The sequence below is a fragment of the Botryllus schlosseri genome, chromosome 4 (assembly GCF_051294905.1).
Source record: "Botryllus schlosseri isolate E-star chromosome 4, Bs_hap1, whole genome shotgun sequence".
NCBI classification, from domain to species: domain Eukaryota; kingdom Metazoa; phylum Chordata; class Ascidiacea; order Stolidobranchia; family Styelidae; genus Botryllus; species Botryllus schlosseri.
Window position 1 is genome coordinate 14,704,928 of NC_137239.1, and position 23,223 is coordinate 14,728,150.

Sequence of the window (23,223 nt, forward strand, 5' to 3'; positions counted from 1 at the left end):
CGTAGCTCCATGTCCTGTTCATATTGCATGTTGTTCATTTATTCCGAGAGGTCGCGATCGGTCACCGATTTTGAGTTACTGAAGAAGTTGATAACGAAAGGTGCTCGATAACGATTTACTCTTGCCTTTATCAAAATATATTCTGGTAGGGCTTGCCTACCAACAGAACTTACTCGAAAGATTACGATTAAAACCAGGGATGAGCAAACTACGGTTAGCGGATCGCATGCGGAGAATATTTTAGTGCCTCACGATAGCATCAAGATATATTTGTAGATATGGATGAAATGTATTCGAAAAATATATAATATTTTATCGACCTAATTAAACTCACTATGGTACTTTTTTTTATAACTGTTGCAATAACCTGACTTCGGGGCCCACGCATTTTCAAATGTAGTTTATAAACATATCATAAATTCAAAATGGCGATGACTCATTTCGTGTCATGAATGTGATTTTAGATTGACAACTCCAGCACGTTTATTACTTTATGCGATTTATTTGAAATAAGCGATCCATGCGCGTGTTAAGTAGATTCCGCATCTATAGGTGCACTGGGCAGTAGGCACAATATTAACTTATTCATAACTACCGCCACGACTCGAAGCAATCTAAAATGCGACGAGTTGAATATAAACGCTTTTTGCAGTAAAGAAACGAGCAAGAAGTAACGAAAATTGTAAGACTTGTAATGTAATGAAGTCGTTGCTGATTTCAAATTATGAGCTGCCACATAAAGTAACCGAATTAATTGAATATTTAGGACATCGGTAAATTACGTTCGTCTACACGGAAGAACGTGCAGAATGCATGTTTTACATAGTAAGACATTAGCTGACGGGTAGGTAAAGGTTGCTTGGTTATGATGCTGGCAGCAGGTAGCATCAGCAAATCTATAACCAGATTGTCGTGCAGTTCTAAGAATCTGTACAATCCACTTCTTCACTAATTTCCGCAAATTGGTTATTGAGGATAAGCAGCTTATAAAACTCGCTAAATTTTTACGACGTTATAACGAATACGTTATCGTGAAATCAATGCTTGATTTGTTCTAAATATATAGGCTAGTTATTATCTCCATGTCCTCGCCTACGCGTTTTGGCTCATCATCCTAAATAGGCTATAGTGCGTAACGCGAATGGATTCATATGTTGCATTCGACCCTTGAGCCAAAACAAGCCGCAGGCATTTTAGCTGCAATTAAATTACCCTTGTTCTCGACCTACAAAAATATGCTGGTATTAGATTGAAGACCAATGTGTCAGCCGTTGGGAGTTTATCGCATTGGCGGGCGACGATGACACTACAAATAACAACTGTACGTGTGCACAGGTTCGTGTTACCACATATTGTAGTGTTGCGACATAGGCCGGACGCATCAGTCCAAATCCTGAAAGCGAGAAAAGGCGCTCTGATCTTATTTGATGCGGAATTTAACCCCACGGAATCTCAAGTTCGTGTCCACTGGACTGACAGCTGTGTCATAGATGTCCGCGGAAAAGAGCTCATTCGATTTATTGGGGTCGTCAATATTCAACGAAAATCGGGCTACATAATTGTGCGCGGGTCGCATTGTTAAATGCGAATTGGTTAGCATCCAGCTACACATACTGCGCTAAATCGATAAAGCATCAATGCTAGTTGAATATGCTCGTTTGTACGTCTATAATGTTGATGGCACACTCGTCGCTTATTATTGCTCATGATTTACAGAGCCACTTACATTGATCGTTCGTTGTACGTCTGTAATGGTACTGGTACACTCGTCGCCTCGCCTTACAATTGAGAGCGCGGGCTCGGAAGCGTACGGTAGCCATCTCTAATTTAATGGTAACTTTCTTGAGGCCGGATAATGGACCTGAATCCTTTTCTGAGGTCAATAGGGACCATTATCATGTGGATATCCCGAAAAATATATGGTGATTGTCGCACCAATAACAAATGTGTTTTCAATGCTTGCGCCTTATTAGACAACCTTTTTTTAAAACCTTCAATGCAGCCAGGGATTGGTAGCGAGCGCGATAGTGTAATGGTTACGGTTCTGTTCTACAAGTCATAGGGTCCTCGGTTCGAATCAGGAAGAGGAGCCGTTTTCATTCGCCGTTAAAAGCTTCAATACTTACGCAAATCCTCAGCGAGCGCGATAGTGTAATGGTTACAGTTCAGGTTTATAAGACACAAGGTTCTCGGTTCGATTCCGGGTGAAGGTGCGTTTTCATATCTGAGTAGTGAGGTCCTCGGTTCAATTCTCGGCGAGAATCCGTTCTCATAATCCATTAAAATTCGAGACAGCAAAATTAAAAAAAAAGCGGGAAAATAAAAAAAAAACACGCGGGAAAATTTAAATTTGAAAGTGGGCGTGGCTGGACACGTGGCGTAATCTCATTGGTGGCTATAATCAGCTTCAATACACTACTAAAGCAGAGGTCTCAAACACGAGGCCCGCGGGCCTCATGCGGACCTCGAGACCATTTTCTGCGGCCGCGACCGTATTTTCGATTTCGCAGTATTCGACAATATTTAACTGCCATATATTTTTTTTATTTGAAAACTGGAAATTTGCCCCTAAACTACCCCAGAAGCTTGAAACTACTCATCAACCAGACTTGGACAACTAGATAATTCTAGATGATTCTAGTTGCATAATTTCACTAAATTAGATCGAAATGCCAGTAATCTAATTCTAATCTAATTTGTGAGATGTTTCTATGCTCTAATTCTAATTCTAATCTAATTTGTGAAATGTTTCCATGCTCTAATTCCAATTCTAATCTAATTTGTGAAATGTTTCCACGCTCTAATTCTAATTCTAATCTAATTTGTGAAGTGGTCCTGTGCTCTAATTTTAATTCTAATCTAATTTCTTGTTTTCCTGAAAATGCCTCGTTGTCCGCGGCATTTTGCAGCGAGTAACAAGAATAACCCTCTCGTGCAGGAAAATCTAGTGCCAACCGCCAAGCCACCAGCACATTACAATTGTGACGAATAATAACCATGTGCTAGCGAAACGGCGAAGCCGTTTCTGCTAGTGCGGAATGGTGCTGTTGGGCACAGGCGAATAGCTTTATTTTGGAAAAACTACAATAATAATTTAAAACTGAAACCAATTTCAGCATTTCAAAATGCTTTACTTCGCGTTCTTCCAAAATCACAAATCAGATTGCCGGCCGCATATGTCCCGCGTCTTGGTGAACCCAATGGTGAGTGCAAAACGAGCCAAGCTAGGTGTACAGAAGTTAACCATTCTCATACTTATGGGAACGCACAGTGATTTGATATGAACTGTTCTTGATTTTTTCTGTATTTATATCTCATTCACAATTTCATTTAATTTCCAAGTTTTTGCGAGTCCAGTAATTATAATTATAATCTAATTTGGAAAAAGCTGTGTAGCTCTAATTCTAATTCTAATCTAATTTGGAAAATTTTTGTTGCTCTAATTCTAATTCTAATCTAATATGGAAAAAACTGTGTAGCTCTAATTCTAATTCTAATCTAATTTGAAAAATCTGAATATTTTCTAGTTGTCCAAGTCTGCATCAAACTTCACTATTACATCACTTTGAAAAGTTACCACTGAGAGGAAGATCAATGAATAATTCGGCGATCGGACATTTCTATTGCTAGGGCACAGTAATCATTATATTCAAGTTGTCTTTAGATCTGTTCCAATATTCGAAGGTGAATCCAACGCTGATTTAGTTTGACATAGGCAATGACATGATCAATAGCCTTTGTTATCAGGAGTAGGCCTATGCCTGAAACCCGGATTAGGCTGTATACTGCTTCAGTGCTCTGATATCAGATCAATTTCAAATATATTCTACCTGTAATAGTGACACGTCAAATTTCCGCTAGCTGCAAAATTATAACGCGGCAGCTTTTACAATGTCCTGATGCATATTTACTCTCGCATGGTGTCTACAGCAGCTATGCCAAGTACAGCAACAATTTTATTCAAATATTTTAAAATGTGAATTTTTCGTGCCAATCGTGAATTTACAATAGTAAATCATATTTTCAAGATGCGTGTGGTATGTCAGTCTGCAACGTCCCGTCAAATAAGGCCTACTCGGAAATACATTGAATTCCCCTATTATTGGTGCTGCGGCCCGCGGCCGAGCACATTTGAGTTTGAGACCTCTGAATTAAAGTATGCAAAGAATAACTTCGTATCGTTTTTATAAGGAACTACTCACGAAAACTAACACCAAGCTTATGGCCATAAAGCTTTGACCTCAAATTCGGTGAATCAAATGTATCGATGAAGTATGCAAGCTACGACTTGCTCAACTGCTCAGGCTCAGCGTAACTATCTTCTTATTATTATTGTAATATATGTTCACAATACACCTGCTCGCCCATTTTAAAGCTCGATCTTTATGATTAGAACAGGCATAGCATCAGGGTTTCGATCCGAGCTTTAAATTTTTGCTTGGACAGGCAAAATTCTTCAGGGCTTTATCTGTTCCATTTGATCAGCGAATTAGCTAAATTTTGTAGGGAATTGATTTTAACATCTTGTAAGTTTGTTACATCAGACAAGGGATTGTGTGAATATCTGAGACAGCTATTGACAATTGTCCTCCAAGCATTAATAAGGCTAATGAATGAAGCCATATCTTCCCTCATGAGGCAGGTAGCTTTTCAAGCTGCAATAGTCGACTCGTGGAATGGAACGGAAGCTAAATTAGCATTTTGCTTGTTATTGCCCGGATGCCGGATGACGGTGGTATAGCCTTCTCGAGCGTGGGACTCCGTCAAATCTGATAAGCTGCTTATATTTCATCAGCCAGCTGGAATTGTTTCAATTCATCTTTCTGAAATACCCTTTTCTTTGGTTGTTTTCTGCAAGGAGTCACAGTAGGGATCAGTGAAGGCCGCTGCAGGACCTGCTCAGCTCAGTTATGACCCGTGGTTGAAATTAATCAGACGTGAGACTGCGATGCAAGCAGGGAGAGATCCTCACTCTTCCATAATCTTGCAAGAACTTTTTTGAACATAGATGTAAAATTCTTGAAAATATTTCCTGCGCTTCTCGTGATTTGCTGTCTCGGAGATTTTTAATTATCAAGCCTTGTCACATTTTCAAAAGATTCCATACTAGATCAGCATACCGAATCTTGCCTTCGCAGCAAACCATTTGTGCAAAACGGATCTCGGTATTATTAACTTGCGGTCAAGCTAAGACAATGACCATCAGTACTTTCGATTGAATCATTGTTTCAGTCGAGATACCAAAATGGAACGTGATCTCAGCAGTAAGAATGCTAGAAATCGCACTCGTGAACAATAAGTTCGGGAAGCACTCAGGGTTGCATTTAAAACAAAAATCAATTTAAAACAAACTTGTTTATAACAAGGCCCTTGCTTATAACATGTTTTTTATAAGCCATAACGTCACGAATATTCAATTGTTAGGTCATATAGTGGATTGACATTGACGATTAAAAATATAGGGTAAATATCGCTACTTTGACTAAATATGTACTTACTATAGCTGCTGAGCCGACAATTTTGACGTCGCCGACGTCGGTTGTATCAATTGTCAATTGTCCGTAGGCTCATACAACATGTTTATGGAAAGTATTTAAACAATTTTACAGCTTGAAAAAAAACATTTTTTTCAAAAGAGCATTAAAACACTGTTTAAAACATGTTTTAAACAAAGTGTTTTTAACAACCATTTGCACCCCTCCATTTCAAAAGTAGCCGCCCACCACCAATTGACTATACTGACGGGATATGTGACCCATCGATAAAATATAATTTTGAAAACTAATTTCCTGGGGTAGTGGTCAGACCTTAATTTAGACGAATACGGCAAAGTATAACAGCGGCAGAATGACTGGATACAAAAATTATGAGACCCGGATGGATTAGGGAGCTTCTCCGCACATGATCCCTCTTGCAATACAGTCCCTTGTGACAGCGTGATTATTATATATGCCTGCCATCACAGTAATTCATATTTTATTGTCTTGGCATGATACTGGAATCCGCGGATGAATCTCGATTCGTGCGGACCCGTGAAAGGTTCCGGTTCGCTGTGGCCACGATCGAGAACACGAAACCTTTGACGTCACGTGACAGAATATTGTATACTCTCTCGACGTCGAATGATCAATTACAATCATTGTTGATCGTTGTGCGCGACCCTGTCTGGATTCTGACTATTTGAAGAAGACATTCGTTCGATGCACGCCGCCTTCTTATCTGAATAACGACTGACGCTGTACCACTAACGCTGTTTATTTTATTTGATGTTTTATCAGTAGTCCGTTGATGTTTTCTCTTGTACAATAAAGTGTTGGTCAACGTACTCGCCGACTCTCTGTTGCGACCCCTAGAGGAAACGCGACTTAGTCTTTGCTTGAGGTATGAGCATCCGCCTAGATCAGTGGTTCCCAACCTTTTTCGACTCATCGCCCCCTTTTCAAGCTCCCACCGATAATCGCCCCCCAGATATTGAGAACCGAAAAATGGGCATAGAAACTGTAATCACCGGCGATTTGACTAAAAAAAGGTCATTTCTCGGACTTGACTCCAAAAGAACCGTAACAGCACTTCGTCAGCCCCCCCAAAAAACGTTGGTCTTGGGTCCCCCATATGGTGATAAACCAAACTTCTGGGGGCTTCGCCCCTCAGACCCCCTCCCACGATACCTCTTTACCGCTACTTCTCAGCAAAAATTGTTGGACTCTTTAGTCAGTCGGTTTAATTGGCGTGAAGCGCGAGAAATTTTGATCATTCATGATTGAATCGGTCAATATGATCGGGAATTGCATATATATTGCTGTCAATTTTTTTATCCTCTCTCTGCTCATGTATAGATCTACCGTTAGAGCTGAGTGAGGTGTCTTGGAAAATGTAGGGCCCGTAAATAATAATTAAACATATTCGGGCGGATCCGTGGGTATAATGACTTCGTTACGTGATGGCATGTCTGCTACCTCAAAATATATTAAAATCGCCCATACGTACTAAACTAAAAGACGCACACGATTTCAAATTGGTATTTCTGCACTGGCAATTAATTTTTCTCTGCGGGATGGCATTTGTCTTGTGGGGTTCTGATTGCCAGGACAGGAACATTTGGTATGTATATCGTATATATATATCGAAGTCGGTCAGCATAAAGGCAGTCCTTTTCCGCCAAGGTTTTCTCGTTCTTGCACACTTCTCGTAGTTGCATGTTACATGGCCTGAAATTTCATATGTTTTGCTGCGTCATGGCGTGGTAATGGCTGACGCCGAGATGCCCATTTCAATTACTCATGCGTATTATTTCTTGGGGGAAAGGGTATCCAATAAGCAAGAAATTCGACACCGTTGAATCGTTGAATGAAAACTTTTGAGAAAGTTGCTTAAATTTCCAAAATATTACTCTATAATTTATGTTAATTCACCAAAAAAGTTTGGGCCGCCGTTGAGCTCGGGCACCCATCCCAATAGGGGGTTTGGGGTGCGGCAGTTACGGTCCTGGACTCCAATATAGCCGTTTTAACGCGCCATCGCCCCTCTGTCGCCCCCTTCGTCCGTTTTCGCCCCCCTATCGCCCCCTTCACTATTTTCGCCCCCCTGGACCGCCAAATCGCCCACGTTGGGAACCACTGGCCTAGATGAAATACGACAGCCGAGCATGCGACACTTTATCATGTGATTTTAAAACTCCTAAACGTACCCTCGCCTTAACCTTAACATTGTACCAGTACAAATAAGGTATAAACGTGAACGTCTCTCATAAAAGTGATGATATTGCAGTGACGTGTGATATTACACGATAGCGTGAATGTAAATTTAACTCAAATCCTTTTCGAGGATTGTTCGCAGCTGGCAGAGATGAGCATGGATTAGGATTAGGGTTTGGGAAAACCGGATTTGAGAAATTTGGCAGATTTAGATTGGATTAGGATTTGAAATTTTTTATGTCATGTGGCGAATGGCGACAATGTTTCTCGTCCTACCAAAGTTACTTCATGTATTTCGGCACTCATTATAGGTTTTATTTATTTTTAAAGTAGAATTCCAAGTTTTAATCGGACTAGGATTGGGATTGGAATATACAACATTTTTGGATTAGGTTTAGGATTAGGATTCGAAGCTTCGGATTTGGTTGGATTAGGACATATAAATTTCAAATCCGCTCATCTCTGGCACCTGGAAGTATGGACTACGATCTCGACAGAGAGAGAGAGAGAGAGAGACGCAACCATACAGCCTAGCCTTGAGGAAATGACAAGGAAGGCCATATATATTTTACAGAAAAACTAAAACGGATTTACCTCATGGTGGAATGCGCTCGAATTGGTCAGTGTTAAGTAACTCGTTTAGTTTAACTATAAAATTGCTAATTATTATCATTCCTTTTTCAGATCATGCTCATCATGGCAGTAAAGCGAAAAAGCGAGAATATATTCTTGTATATTCAGATTACTGTGGGCCGCCGTGGAGTTTGACTAGAAATATACGGGCATGTCAAACTCTCTCTATATATATTGGAAATGCCGAGTCTTATCAGACCTCAAATCCGGTTGTCCGAAACTGCTTACCGGTATCCGGAAGTTATTTATAGCGAGTGTTGTTTCCAGAGGTGGTCAGTATCGAAGTACTTCTACTTCTTCGAAGAACTCAAGTAGTTTCCCTCTCGTTCTGGTACTTACTCAAGTAGATCTTTGTTCGCGACTTCTACTTCTGCTTTGTAATATTTTGTGATCTACTTACTTACCTTTCGCTATTTTCAGTTTATCAAGTAGAATTGGTTTAATCCCCCGATAAGAAAGATAGTCTAACAAATTTCGGGTCTGTTTGCACGTAGTAACAACATTTAATTTTCCTAAAAGTCATGTAATACCAAGAATTTTCGTTGCGCTTCGCGCATAGTAGATATAGAGTGACAAATATGTTTCAACAAAAGTATCGCTGAATATAATTTAGATACCGGGTTGCGCGGTTTCGTTCACACCGCATTGTGGCCTATATCAAATATTTCATCACAGTAAGTATGGCCCCCATGACGTTTGAAACTACCGTTTCGCAATCTAGCTATGACCTATTATACCTAGCAGCCCATGACTTGTCCTAATATGGAAAAGTGGACTTGGACTTTTTTTTAACGTTAGACCTGTTTTAACAGACCACCGTTGAAGCTTTCTGGATAAAAGATATGAAATTTATTTTCCGTTTTTTCGAAGAAGTATTTATATTTTTCTTTCAATTACGAGTAATATACGTTGAGTTCTAATTATAGTTTCGGTTCTTTTGTCTGGAGAACATACATGTTGAAGTATAAAAGCAAGTGTAGTAAACTAGTAATGCCTTATATTTTCCGAAAATGAAGCTATACACTATATGGCATTTTTACGATCTGCCAGAGGTGGTCAAAGTAGTCACCGTCGCTACACCTACTGGAATGCATCAATATGAATCAAGCTCTCTACATCTTCCGCATAGCGCCATTTTCAGCTTTTGACAGTCCACGCGAACGAATTACGATCGTTTTCACAACTACATACTTACTTGAGTAGAATAAAAGTCGGTAAATTCTACTTCTACTTCAAGTAGTTTTAGGTTGCTTATGAAAGAAGTACTTCTACTCGTACTTGGGTAGATTATTTTCGTCGCTACTTCTACTTCTACTTGAGTAGCTTTCTTGACTACTTTGACCACCTCTGGGTTTCACGAATCAGGAAATTTAGAGAAGTTCAATGTGATAGTAATAACATATCTCTTAGGGTGGATTGCACAGATGTCGATTAATCATTAATCGCCGATTAAACGTCAGTAATCGGCTGGCTTCCGTGGCACAGATGCCGATCTGCCACTAATCGGTGAATGCAGCCGTACAACTGGCCAAATCCAGAATGTATTGAAAAATTTGAAGCAAAAAAGTTATATGCATCACGACGCGTCGAACGGGCCAAAACTGGCCCACCTCCACCTCCACCTTGGAAAAGGTTTTCGATAGGTAATTTTACTGGCAATTTTTTAAAATTCGCAGAAGGAGATGTATTGTTTCCATCTGTGTTTATCGTGACTCTCTGCGTGCTTCATACTCGCGTTTTAACGCTCGTTTTGAACTGAATAGACATATTTTTATGATCATGAAAAACATGGATTTATCGTCTTTTTAGTAATTCCCAACCAACTAACCATATCCAGAGACTGCTGCACGTCATCAGCTATACGAAAACGACACATGGGGAACACTGCTCCGCAAATTCCTGATCTGAACCGCTCCTTAATCAATCTGAAATTGATTTTTATACCACTGGCCACTGGTATATCACTTTTCAGACCTTATTCCATCTCAAATTGAATATTTGAAACATCGGTATGACTACGATAGCGTATTCGATAGTCGCACAAACAATGGTGAGTGCATTTAGGACATGAACTTTTTTAATATGTTACAACCAACGGCAGAGGAACTTGCATCCAATTTTAACTTGCAACAGTCTGGCTTTGCTACTGTGCAGGTGCCTGAGCGGTATCGTTGGCCATATTATTGTTAGACTTGCAACTTGACTTTAAGATTTGACTTCGAGTCAGGATTTCTCATACCGTATGTCATATTAAAGCAGTGACTCGAGTCAAATCCATTCATCCTATTTCAAACAGGAAATTTTATGACTCGAGTCAAGTCATGATTTTAGTCATCCATCCTTCCTATGTTTCGCGAGGTTAAGATAGACCAAGGGTCGGCAACCTACGGCCCGCGGGCCGGATCCGGCAAGCCAAGCGAAATCGTCCGGCCCGCGAAATAATTAGTTACCACAAGAATACGGCCCGCCGTTTCGTAATGAGTTCCAATCTGCAGTGCAGCACTGCAGCACTGCTTGGTAAGAATGCGGCATCGCTACGATGTAAGTATCCTACGTCGTATTCGTCTATTGTTACGCCATAACTGATGCGAAGGCTGTTGATTAGTAGCCTATCTCGTACTAAAAGTAGGTGATGGAGAATGTATGTAGAGTAGACTAGACCAGTGCTTATAAAGCGTGTGTATCGCGCAACCATAGGTATACCATACTTTTAAGGGGTTGCCAATCTGATAGGGTGCGACATTGAAGGTACGGTTCCTCTGCTTCAAAAACGCTTGGAACATCTCAGACGCAATGACAAAATCTCAAACGTTCCGTTTCATTTGAGATAACCAGCCTCCGTAGGTTAGTCATCTGCAGTTTAATTCACTAGAAGACATTGTTCGCCAAGACAACAAACCTGAATAGTGTTTTGGACACAGTGGGGAAAGCTAATTTTGTCTCACGAACTTGATCACCGACAGTTAGCCTACCCCGTATATTACTAGAAGCAGATAATCAATATGGCGATGTCCTGTATATCTACCATGTTCGCACAATAAGTCGAGCCGCTATCCTTGCACGAGTGTATGAACTGAGAAACGAAATAGCAACTTTCCTTGAAAATACAAACATCGCCGTCTCATAATCTTGTCATCGAAAATGGGTATCTAATCTTTTTTTCGTAGTACATTTAACGTCACATCTAACAAATTGAATTTGCAACTTCAGGAGGAAATAACTGAATACAAGAGATGTTGAGGCGCATTCGAAACAAAACTGCGACTCTGGGAATGTCAACAGTAAAAAGAAAATTATGCTCAGTTTCTTATACTGGTGGAGAGTAAACCTCTAGTACCTAGGCTTACCATATTTTGGAAATCAAAAAAGAGGACACTTTTTCAGAAATTTGCAACTTGCAAAACCGGAGTGAAATTCTCAAGAATCGGTTAATTTTACCCACTTTGTGATCGGTTAACTAAACAAAAAAAAGGTCATCTTTTCGCTCAGAGCTAAAATCACCGTTTTTCACCCGTCGGAGCTTAACTTCTGTGCTAATATGTGGCATATCACTCGCAATTTGCTCTAAATCTGCTCTAAATCCTAAAAAAGAGGACAAAATCTCAAAAAAGAGGACAAAAGGGCGTCCTCCGAGGACACTTTCAAAAAAGTCAAAAAAGAGGACAAATCCTCTTAAAAGAGGACGTATGGTAAGCCTACTAGTACCAGCACTATACCTTTGTAACTGTGATATGAAATTTAATTACTGAATTTCCTCCCGCTTTTCCGACATTCGTTCTGTACAAAATAAATTCTGACTATACTCAGTACTCGGTTTAATGTGAGCGCCAATACCGTTGCCTGGAAATTTCAAATGGGCCCTTATGAAATACGATGCAGTTGAATTGAAAGACAAAATTTCATACAAATAGCATATCGCTGCATGACTTTGACAAAGAGTACGTTCTTGAAATGGGTCTTTAACCCAGCTTGACCAACAATGCAAAAGAAATGGCATCGACTTTTGATAGCACGTACGCATGTGAAAAATAGTTTAAAACAATGGTATTCACGAAGAGCAAGCTAAGATCACGTATTCTAATGCCCATAGACTGTGGTTTGATTGTTGCTTCATCTGACTTGTTATTAGAAGTTGAAATTCTTTCACAAAGCATGCTGCGCCAAGTGTCACATTTATGCTGCGTTGTTGAAGTGTAAATACATGTGTTTTGCCCTTTTTGTGATTTGTATGATTGAGATTGCAGCAATGTAGGGTACTAAACCGACGTGAGCGTTGAATATAGCATCAAGAAAAATTCCGGCCCGCCAAAAAGTTGTGCACTCGGAATTTGGCCCGCGACTAGCAAAAGGTTGCCGACCCCTGAGATAGACCATGAAAAAATAATTTGGAAGTAACTTTTCTAATGTATTTCTAACTAAAATTTATAAATAAAATGTTTATTCAGATGCATTTTCCCAAGATTCAGTTTGCACCTTCATCATCAACGAGGATGTGAGCACAGACGAGGCTTTTTCTTCATGTCACAACAGCGATGGTAAGTTGAGGTACTAATTTGAAATCCATATGAATCATGTTGGTACTAATATAGCCACACGAATACTTCAAATAGAACATTGCTCTATTGAATTTGAACTCTATTGAACCAATACAACTGTTGTTAACCATAGTTATCTTGCAGCAAACGAAAATGCTGCCCTTTTCGTTGTTGATGGCGATGTGACGCTTCCTTCAGTTCCCTCGACAGACTTCAGGATGGAACACCAGACCGGTAAGTGTTAGCATTAGCATACAATGATGGTGATGCAACCCACAGTTTATTCATTACTACATTCAGATATACAAGATGAAGCAGAACACAAAAAGCTCAGCGCCAATTGTCTCAAAAAAGCCAAAATTCCAAGTTTGGAAATACTAGGTGTGTTGATGAAAAAAATCATATTTTAACTATAATGTTGGTGATCAAAATGTGGTGTTCAGAAATGAGCGTCCTGGAAATGGCAAAGGAGCAGCATGATATCAGAATGAAATACTTTGAATTACAGATGCATGTCAAGTACCAGAAACTGGAAATGGAATAAAGAACTGCATAATTGAGAAAATACAGCAACGAATCGAAATAGCACAAAAACCAGATTGGACAACTAGTTAATTGACTGTATAATTAGAATAGTAAGTGCAAAATTCCAGTAGTATAATTCTAACCTAATTTCTGGTTTTGCTGAAAATTCTACAGTAGAACTCTACCAAACTAAGAGAGTTGTGCAGATTCAATTTTCACATATTCAGTAATCCCGATTCTAATTTAATTGAAAAATATCTACTGTATCTATAATTCTATTCTAATTTGGAAAAATATGCAGCCATAATTATATTCTAATTTTGAGAAGCTGATTTTCTAGTTGTCCAAGTCTGACCACACCATAGGCTACTGGATCTTGTAATAAAAATAATTGACGAGGAATTGAATGTGTGGTTATTGGTGTTCAAACACGAGATGACATACTCAAGACATTACAGACGAGTGATTTTGAACAATCTGTCTGCGCTGAAGTCGTGCTCGGTTGTGCCGTCACCTTATCGGTGTCGCTAACCTCCAGGGTATATTCCAATGGATTTGCTCTGTCTTTGACCAATCTTCTTGGCACTCTCTCTTCTGCTAGGCTCTCTAACATCTGGAGGGTAGCAAGAACATTGAGATGTGGATCCATTGTTATTCTCAGTCGACATTGCACTATATTAATGTAGCTCTGTATAAAACAGGTTGTATTGATTTTTATGGTTGATTAAATTCTTGATAAACTAAAGTGAGGTTTGGCTGTCAACAAACAAGATTACTCAACTGGGTAACAGCAGATAACTTTGCATTGCAAAATTGTAACATAAATGCATTACTATTCATACAGCACTTGAGCACATGTATGCACATGACTTATAATATGATAACATCGTCACATTGCACAACAGTTAGATCCTTGCAATGGCTGAAATTTACTTCTACACTCCTGCAGAGCCAATTGTCATTGGTATGGAGAAATCAAAATCGTATGCAAATGTGTGTGCTACAGAATCTACACAGACGTTTTGTATGAACTCAATTTGTATATCTTCACATTGGCGAAGCGGCTATCATGACTGCACCAATAAACGGAAAATAAAATTATATTTGAAAAGTATATATCTATAGTTCTAGATATCCCTGAGTAATGAGATAAATGTTCTGCAATATACGAAATTTGTAGTAGAGTTTCTGGCATAGCGATACCGGTATCAGGTGATGATTTTGGTACGCTATTCCTACAATACCTCTTTCCATAACCTCAAAATGTTTGTTCTGACGGGTTGTGACGTTCATAACCTTACTCTGTGCAGTAGCAACAGTTTTCGTAATCGTGGGGAAGACTTTCATTCTCTTCTCCCAGTCAATCTCGCTTACATGCGCATGCGCCCCCATCGTGGTCTCTGCTGCCGAGTTGTAGCACGGCTCACTTTCAGTCTGGGATATTTTCAATGCAGGACCGTAGTATAGTGAGCTCTGCGATGAGGAGCCCAGAGAAACCGCCGACACGTAGAAGTTGGTCAGAACCGGGATTTAAACAAACTTTCATAAGTGTTGTAACTGCAGTGCTTGACCAACTGCGCCATACGCAGTCGGAACTCATATCATATCGTCAAGAAAGCGATACGTCTTTTACGGTTAGACAGGATTACAAGTCAAAGTCTATCTCGGTCTTAGACTTACCAATGAACTCCACCGCCTATATACTTCATGTCCAAAATTAACCCGACTACGATAAGAAACTATGCATTTACGCTTGATCGAATGTATTTCAACGAATTATGCATCTTAGTAATTCTATTAGTCTCAAGAAGATTTATCTCCATGCATCATTTACTCACATGAAATTTCTTATATCTGCTAAAACAGCTGTCGAGGCCAAAGTAGGCCTACTTGCTAGTTACCGTCTATTCTATATGCATGTCTATGCAAATGCAAATCACTTCATTGCACCGCAATGATCAAACGATAAGGAGACGGTAGCCTCTTTATAAATGATATGGATAGGCGATATATGCAATACAACCCAGGTCGCGCATAGGATGCGTTGGAGTCCTGCATGGGTCGACGAATGCGTTTTATTTTTGGTTTGCAGCGGAGTAACGCGACTTATTGCATTGCTTTTCAATGAAATGCTGCAAGGTATTTAGGAGGTTATATATAACAGGATAAAAGATCAAAATAATTTATTAGCACCTGCAATGTGGCGAAGGCCGGTCTTTTTTTCGGATTAGTCTTGCAGCATTCGATGGCTTTCTGATCAATTTTTCGACGGATGGTTCTTAATTGTCCAGGTGTGAAACCTATACAGTGGATTCTATATGAAGGGTGATGGATTCAGGCAGATGGACGGATACAGCATATAAAAAAAGTGTCCTTAAACTGTGGCCCGTGGACTAGTTTCAAGGGATCCGTGACTGGTCAAAATTAAGGTCACAGGGAAAATTATTGAAATCGCCCGACAGGGCAAGATATCGTCACTTCGCAGGTACCACTGGACTAGTGTATCTCACGGCATAAATGAATGGGTAACTCTCTGCTTGTTTTCTGCTCGCTTTGGTGCGATTTCAAGCAACAAGGTCCCGCAGAAAATCTGCTACGTGGAAAATCCGATAGTTGTAGGTGAAGAAAAATAATTGAAATTGCTGTGGATCTGTAAATTGTATCGTTAAAAATATGTGGAATATAAGGCAAAAATTGGGATATCCCCATGACTCCTTTCAAGCGTAATATCTCTATAGTGTTTCAAATGGCATGAAAATAATCAACCATACTAATTATAACGGTTAATTACATTTACCTTGAAGAGTGATCCCTTCACCTCGAAAAAGTTCATTCATAACGACACCAAAACTCCATACATCCGATTTCTGGCTGAATTCTCCCGAATACCATGCTTCTGGTGCGATTGCGCCTAAGTCGCTATCCACAATATCTTCCCAACCCTCACAAACCTCGTCGACGCGGTGAATGTACCGAAATCTCGATATTTTCCAAACGTTGCCTTCGCCTAGAAGCACCCCGTCGGTGCTGAGACAGCCATGGATGTAATTATTCGATGCTATGTAGTTCATTCCGTTGACAATCTATTGAATTGAGCTTTATGTCAGTGTGTAAGCAAAGCAGAAGTTACAGTGAGTGTACACATCATGTGTAACGAATCCTGCTAAATGGCAATATTATAAATGTCGGCTGTAATATGATATTTCGATACTATCCTAGATTTGGATGCTTCAATGATCGAGTGCAGTACTTTTCAATCGTTTTGAGCGCCATCCGCACTTTTATTTTTAAAACGATTTTCATCCACACAAACCTCATCAAGTGTCTCATTAGAAAGACAACTCCTTTTCCGTCGTTTTGATTTACACTAAAATCCTTTTCGGTCAAAAAAGTGTTCATTTTAAATACAAGAACTCCTGGTGCTTGGATGGCCAGGTTTGTATAAAAACCATCCAGCATTCCTATTCAGAATACATCGTATATTCCGTGAGTGCAAAATGCTTGTTGGCAGAAATCGTATTTAAGAGTATGACACAAAGGTCTCGGAGGCTATAGTTCGTCGAAGGGGTGCAAACCCCGCATTTTTGTTTTATTGCTTCTGCCCTATGGCTTGGAAAATAGGTTCCAGGACTATCAATGAGAGTAAGCACATTAGAGCTCGATATTTTATGATACACTGAAAAACAGTGACCTTGGATATGTAAAAACTATTCAAATGAAATCGCGCGAAGAATTGTTTCCATGAATTTTCACAAATTCTACTTACATTTTATGAGACCGTTTTGGTCTGGGCACAGACCGTAGGGTGATTGATGAAGCATCTGGTGGGCTTAATATAAGTATTTGGTGTTCATATGGTTGTTAAATTTTGTGAATGAATTCTGTCAATAATATTTGTTCTTCCGACACATCACTATAAAATTTATATCCTCTCTCAGCCCACGTGATCAAAGTCAGCGGTAGAGCTGGTGGATATGATGACTTTGAAAATGCAGGGAACGTAATTATACATAGCTAGGTCGTGTTGATGTCACATGCATGAACCGAACTTCCGGTGCGCACCAGCAGGTTGCACACCCGGTGGTTTCCAAACTTTTAGGGTCGTGGTGACTCCATTTCCTATTTGTAAATATCCCTTGGTCCACCTTAAAATTTGGTTAGCTGATTACTAAAAAATGGTCAGCATCTTTGCCCAGACTTACTCACGGCCTATGTTAGAAACTGATTAAGTTCAACATCTTCGCGATCCACAGAAAAGGGCAAACGAACACAAGCTTGAGCACCACTATCTTTTACTAAAACATCCAAACGGCCTTGCCGGCACTATAGGAATATACAGTTCTCTTGGAATTGCGATCACAAATAGTCTTATTACAGATAATGGTAGTTGGTTTTATTTATTTCTATTGTTGTTTTTGCGAGGACAGGGGTACCCACACTAACATTAATATATATGACACTAAATCGCGCCCGGCGCGAAAAGAAATTTCCAAGTAAAGACTAAATCTTCCCCAAAATAAGATAGTGTTTCTGTTGATTTACGAAAAAATGTCAGCTCCCTTCAAGCCGTTAAAATTCCGGACAAATTTCCGGCATATTTCAGTGAACAGTGAAATTCCAGACGCATGGCAACCCTACAGTAACTTACAAATGTTGGCCTGTAATGATAGTATTTACTATATACTCTTCGTGCCTCGCAGTGTTGGGATGACTCGAGTCATGACTTGACTCGAGTCAGACTCGAGTCACCTTTTTCGTATGACTTGACTTGACTCGAGTCACTTACCTAAAATGACTTGACTTGACTTGACTCGGCGTTTCGGAAATGTGGATTGACTCGTGACACGGAGCAAAATTCACGAGTCAATTTCAAGTCATCAAGTAATCGGTGTCGATTGAAATCATTGTTCGGATTGTTCGCGATACGCAGGTGTAACCCGTGAGAGCGCCGAATCATGCAATGATCGTGTGTTTTCTGAGCCTCCGGTGTTCTCTCACAAATACATTCACCACAAACGAACTGATCGAAGCTTACAGCTTACGTTGTCGTTAACTAGTAGTAAACTAATTGAATATCAAAATATCTATGTCTGTTCTCTGTTCTTACCAGGGTTGTAATGACTCGAGTCATGACTCGACTCGAGTCAGACTCGAGTCACGATTTTTTTATGACTCGACTTGACTCGAGTCATTTTCTTGAAATGGGAAAATGACTCGACTCGACTCGAGTCAATATTTGGATTGACTCGACTTGTACTCGAGTCATTACGCATGACTCGACCCAAGTCATTGACTCGGCTTATTTTATATGACTTGAAGATGAAGAAATTTGCCAATCATAATGGCTAGATCAACGCATCCGACGAATTCTGCCGACATCGCTATTTGTCACCACTGCTTTCGTTGTACTTGTCTGATATCAGATATGCCGCCGTAAAAACAACAGAAAATGATACATAGTAGCAATGCATTGTACAAAATCGTCCAGTGATGAAGAGGTAATAGATCCTCCGCAATTAAAGTAGGCTACTCAAGACTTTTCAATTATACAAGCAAACAATTGGATCAAAGTTCAATTAGAGCCAATGAAATGACTCAGATGGTGAAGAGACTGATAAGCTCATGTGTAGATTTGAAGGCGATGATTCTTTGCATTTTTGGGCGACTAGAAAGAATGAGTATTAAATGCTCTTCAGTGTGGTTCAAAAATGCTTGTCAATTCCTGCATCGATTGCACTAGTGGAGCGTGTATTCAGTAGATGTGGATTCATTCTACGGCCATGCCGCTTTAACATATTTGAGGATCTCCTCTCCACATTAGTATTTTTGAGGTGTAACTCATTGATTTGATCTGCTGTCTGTGAAAACACACAATGCCCCTCGTTCATTTGACGTTTTGTTAGGTATGTGCATTGTGCACGTGAGTAATAATGAATGGCTAATGTTGTGTGATGTTTGTACAATATGGCTGTTCTAAAATAACTTCTATTTTATTTTACTGGGTGGTTACTTGATAAAATTGTTATGTTGCATAAAAGGAACACTGAATCTGGCTTAATTTGAAAAAAGTGGAATCAATGATGTGAGAGGAGAATATTGTGGATTTGAAAATAAATGGAGTATTTTAGTGAGAAATTCTTTCATATAATATAATTACATAGTAGTAAGCCGACTATTTTTTCATATCCAAAACATTCTACTCTAATAACTTCACGCTTTCTAGTTGGAATTGAGTCAAATTTGCTATGAATCATATTTTACACAATGTAACAATATCATGAGATAGCCGGTAAAATTCGAAAATCTCTATTTGTAATTAGTCTAAATTTTTCTTTCATAGCATTGCTTTCTACTGGTTGGAATTGAGCCAAATTTGATTTTTTAGGCAATCTAGCAATTTTAAGAAGTAGCCGGAAAATTTGAAAAAATGTTTTTGAACAGCCCCATTGTATAATTATTTCTCCAATGCTGTAACTGCGATGTAGTCTGTAATGCAATTGGGAAAACCTTTAGTATAATCAAAGGGTATCTGTTCTGTTGTCACTGCACAATGCACATAGTTGCATGCACGCTTTTACAGCATGCTGGCCTGTTGTAAATACTAGGGATGGTGTGAACCTCTGAAAGGATCTGTGTGAACGCGAACGTGAACCTCATGGCGTCACGTGACGTCACATTGCCAATTTCAACCCTATATTTCATGATTGACCCCGTGCGCTTGCTAGATTTTCACATCAGAAAACGATATCAATGTCATTGATTGATTGAATAAGCATCATTCGCTGACTACGTGTAGTGTATTTCGCTCTTGATATTGTGTGATTGCGGGTCAAGCTCACAGCAGAGAGTCACTGAATATTCATAAACGGAAGGCTGGATATTTCGAGCAAACTTTTGTAACAGAGCAAGTAAAATTTTTCAGAATGTCAACGTGCATGCTCGTTTAGTGTTGATTGTGCTGTCAGGGCCATGCATACATTGGCCAGTAGTTAAAATGCAATAAATTTGAACCAAAGATGTTATAATGAAGTGAAAATTGTAATATATGAAAAGAGGTTCACAGTGCAGAACCTACCAAGGTTCTGTTGTGAACGCGAACCCCAAAATTTCCGAGGTTCACACACAGAACGCGAACGTGAACCTCACGTTCACACCATCCCTAGTAAATACCTCTACATAAACATGCATCTATTGATTCTCGATCAACTAGTATCTTGACGTGAATTTGTTAGTTCTCTATCAGCTATTCGTGAACTATCGTCGATGTGCTCATAATAAAAACTGAATGCTTGCATTGGTGATGTATCAGACTGACAAGAGAGATATTCGATTTTAAGTTCTAAGATTAGTAAAGTTATCTTTAGCATCGGTAAATGAGGCCAGGACCTGTCCGTTATCTGCCTAAATAAACACGTGCCAAGACTCTGATAGGGACGAAATGAGCATGTTTCGCAAACAAGGAATTCGATATTACCCAAGCAGGATTGAAAACATGAGTTGAACATGACTTCAATACTGTGACTTGGACTCGACTCGAGTCATAACACCATGACTCGGACTTGACCCTAAAAACGGTGACTTGGACTCGGACTCGAGTCTGTGATGAATTGAAAATGACTCGACTCGACTCGAGTCAAAACCACAAAAGTATGATTGACTCGTGACTCGGAACCATGTGACTTGGTTACAACCCTGGTTCTTACCTTAGCCAAACCTCTTGTTTTATTGAAATTGAAGTAGTTTTGAAATTGAATATAGTTTATATACTATTCAACGGGTCCAAAGGGTCTCATATCAATATGTAAATGGGTAATATGTTGCATCTTATCGATTCGTATCTCTATTTAGGCTGGTAACATTAAACTGAAGCTATGCAGTTACTTAGCAGTATAACAGTTCTACGTATATGTGAGCGATACAGCGCCTTCTTGCGTGTATATTTAACTCTATATTCGTTCATCGGTACCGAATCAATCAATCAATCAATCTGTATTTCAGACAGCTAGCAAAATGTAATGACGTAATCATGCCTCATACTTCGAAAAGGCAACTTGACTTGAATTGTGACTTGACTCGTGACTTGACTTGACTTGACTCGACTTGACTCGAGTCACATCCAAAAATCAAGTGACTTGACTTGACTCGAGTCACCTTGGAAAATCGATTGACTTGACTTGACTCGAGTCAAAATCTGCAATGACTCGAAATGACTCGTGACTCGAAGGTGGTGACTTTATCCCAACACTGGTGCCTCGTGCTAATCGAACCGTTGTTACGAAAATATAAGGATTGTTCAGAGACAGGAAACAGAAATTCGCTTTTATGTCATTTCTCTCGGGTATGCCTGCCACTACACCCGGTTTCGAAGCAGACTATTGATTATGTAATAATTATACTGCGCAAATATTAATTCATTACGGCAGGTACGAGTGTAAAAGCTACGATTAGTGGTATCGTAAGCCAAAAAGGTTTTTTACAATTGCGTTGCAACGACGATGGTTATGGAGGCTCTGCATTTGAATTTCACATCAGGTTCATTTGAAGTAGGCCTATTCCACGCCAGAAAAAGTACCAATATATTTACAATTTTCATCTGCACTCATCTGCACTCATCCGCACCACGTCTTTCATCCACGCTGCAATTTTTATCATTTGCACGAGTGCGTACCATCCCACAGGTTCAAAAGCACTGATTGAGTAGATTCGAATGGCACTTAGGATTACAATTATTGAGTTCTATAAGAACAAACGTTCACAGAAAGACAAAAATCGTGGGTCTGACTTACCTGCAAACAAATATCGAGTCGGACTCTTAAGCAATTGTCCATTCGCTGTAAATGTGTCCGAAGGCTGCCCTTGCCATTCTCTAGGACAAGGCCTTGTGGAGAATCCGCAGTCTATTGGAATACCGACGAAAGTGACAGTCATAGATCAAATATTACGCATGGAAATAATCTCTATTTTAGAATTTGAAATGCGTGTGATTTGGGGATTCAGTTTGGGATAGCACAACAAGTAATAATAAGCAATTACTGTGTTGGGTTCATATGGAATATACATATTTATTTTACTGTTAGATTATTGTCTGAAAGCAAATCTTCGCACACATGACACTTCGTCATCCTCTCCCTCTAAAAAAACGTTGGTGTTAGGACCCGCATATTAGGCCCTACTACAAACCATACTTCCCCAACTTCGCGACGGGCGTTTTTACGACTATACCAGTAAGGCACGTTTTACTGTTATAGGGTTTATATGTATAAATGTATGTAGCGAGAAATCTTCATATTCAAGATGAAGTCTATAATGTTAGCAATTGCATATACTGCTATTTATTTGTCATCCTCCTCCAGTCCACGTAATAAAATTTACTGGCAGAGCTGAAGGAGGGGAATTTATGTTGGCCGAAATATTCCGAAGTCTTCGTGTTTGGTGGAGCGGTAATGACCGGCGCTGAAATGCCATTTTTTTACATAAATATTGCGTAATTTTTTCCCGAGGCGCTGAGAGTACCCTTATTAAAAATTGTGCATTTCGGTAACGTAAATCTCGCCTAAAGCGAAGTAATTTAAGAAGTTGTTGGAAATCTACCACAAAATACTATGTAGCCTAATCTATGTTGATTAGCGAAATAATCTAGGCCCCTTCGAGTTCGCTCCCCCCCCAATTAGGGGGTTTAGGGTGCGGCAGTTATGGCGCTGTTAGCACAACATATGACATTTTAAAGCGTCCGGAATCCTTACCAGCAATCATTAGATGATTTGCGAAAAAATCAATTTTTAACACTAATAAATCATACATAACCTACTAGATAGGTAACACAGATCTGTTTTCAT

At 39.6% G+C, this 23,223-nt stretch overlaps 2 protein-coding genes across 2 annotated transcripts in view; one reads left to right on the forward strand and one right to left on the reverse strand.

Annotated features, from left to right (window-relative positions):
• The first annotated feature begins 8,368 nt into the window (after positions 1–8,368).
• Positions 8,369–23,223, forward strand: part of LOC145438200 (alkaline phosphatase, tissue-nonspecific isozyme-like) — a 43,767-nt gene continuing 28,912 nt past the window's right edge. The window contains exon 1 of the mRNA XM_080315584.1: positions 8,369–8,409. The gene's annotated coding sequence lies outside the window, so the exon portion shown is untranslated. The remainder of the gene's footprint in view (positions 8,410–23,223) is intronic.
• Positions 15,281–23,021, reverse strand: LOC145438213 (tyrosine-protein kinase FRK-like). The gene is made up of 4 exons (XM_080315606.1): positions 22,174–23,021; positions 16,185–16,470; positions 15,581–15,687; positions 15,281–15,519 (listed from the first exon to the last, which is right to left on the reverse strand). Exons 1-4 carry the CDS (start codon positions 22,213–22,215, stop codon positions 15,463–15,465), a joined length of 492 nt encoding a protein of 163 aa, XP_080171732.1. The 5' UTR covers positions 22,216–23,021; the 3' UTR covers positions 15,281–15,462.

What these genes read in the sequence shown, in the direction of transcription:
- LOC145438213 (XM_080315606.1), bottom strand. Translation starts at nt 22,215, where the DNA reads ATGGACAATTGCTTAAGAGTCCGACTCGATATTTGTTTGCAG. An exon ending in GACTCGATATTTGTTTGCAG is followed by an intron (nt 16,471 to 22,173) that starts GTAAGTCAGACC and finishes TCAATTCAATAG; the next exon opens with ATTGTCAACGGAATGAACTA. An exon ending in TGAAGGGATCACTCTTCAAG is followed by an intron (nt 15,688 to 16,184) that starts GTAAATGTAATT and finishes TCCACTGTATAG; the next exon opens with GTTTCACACCTGGACAATTA.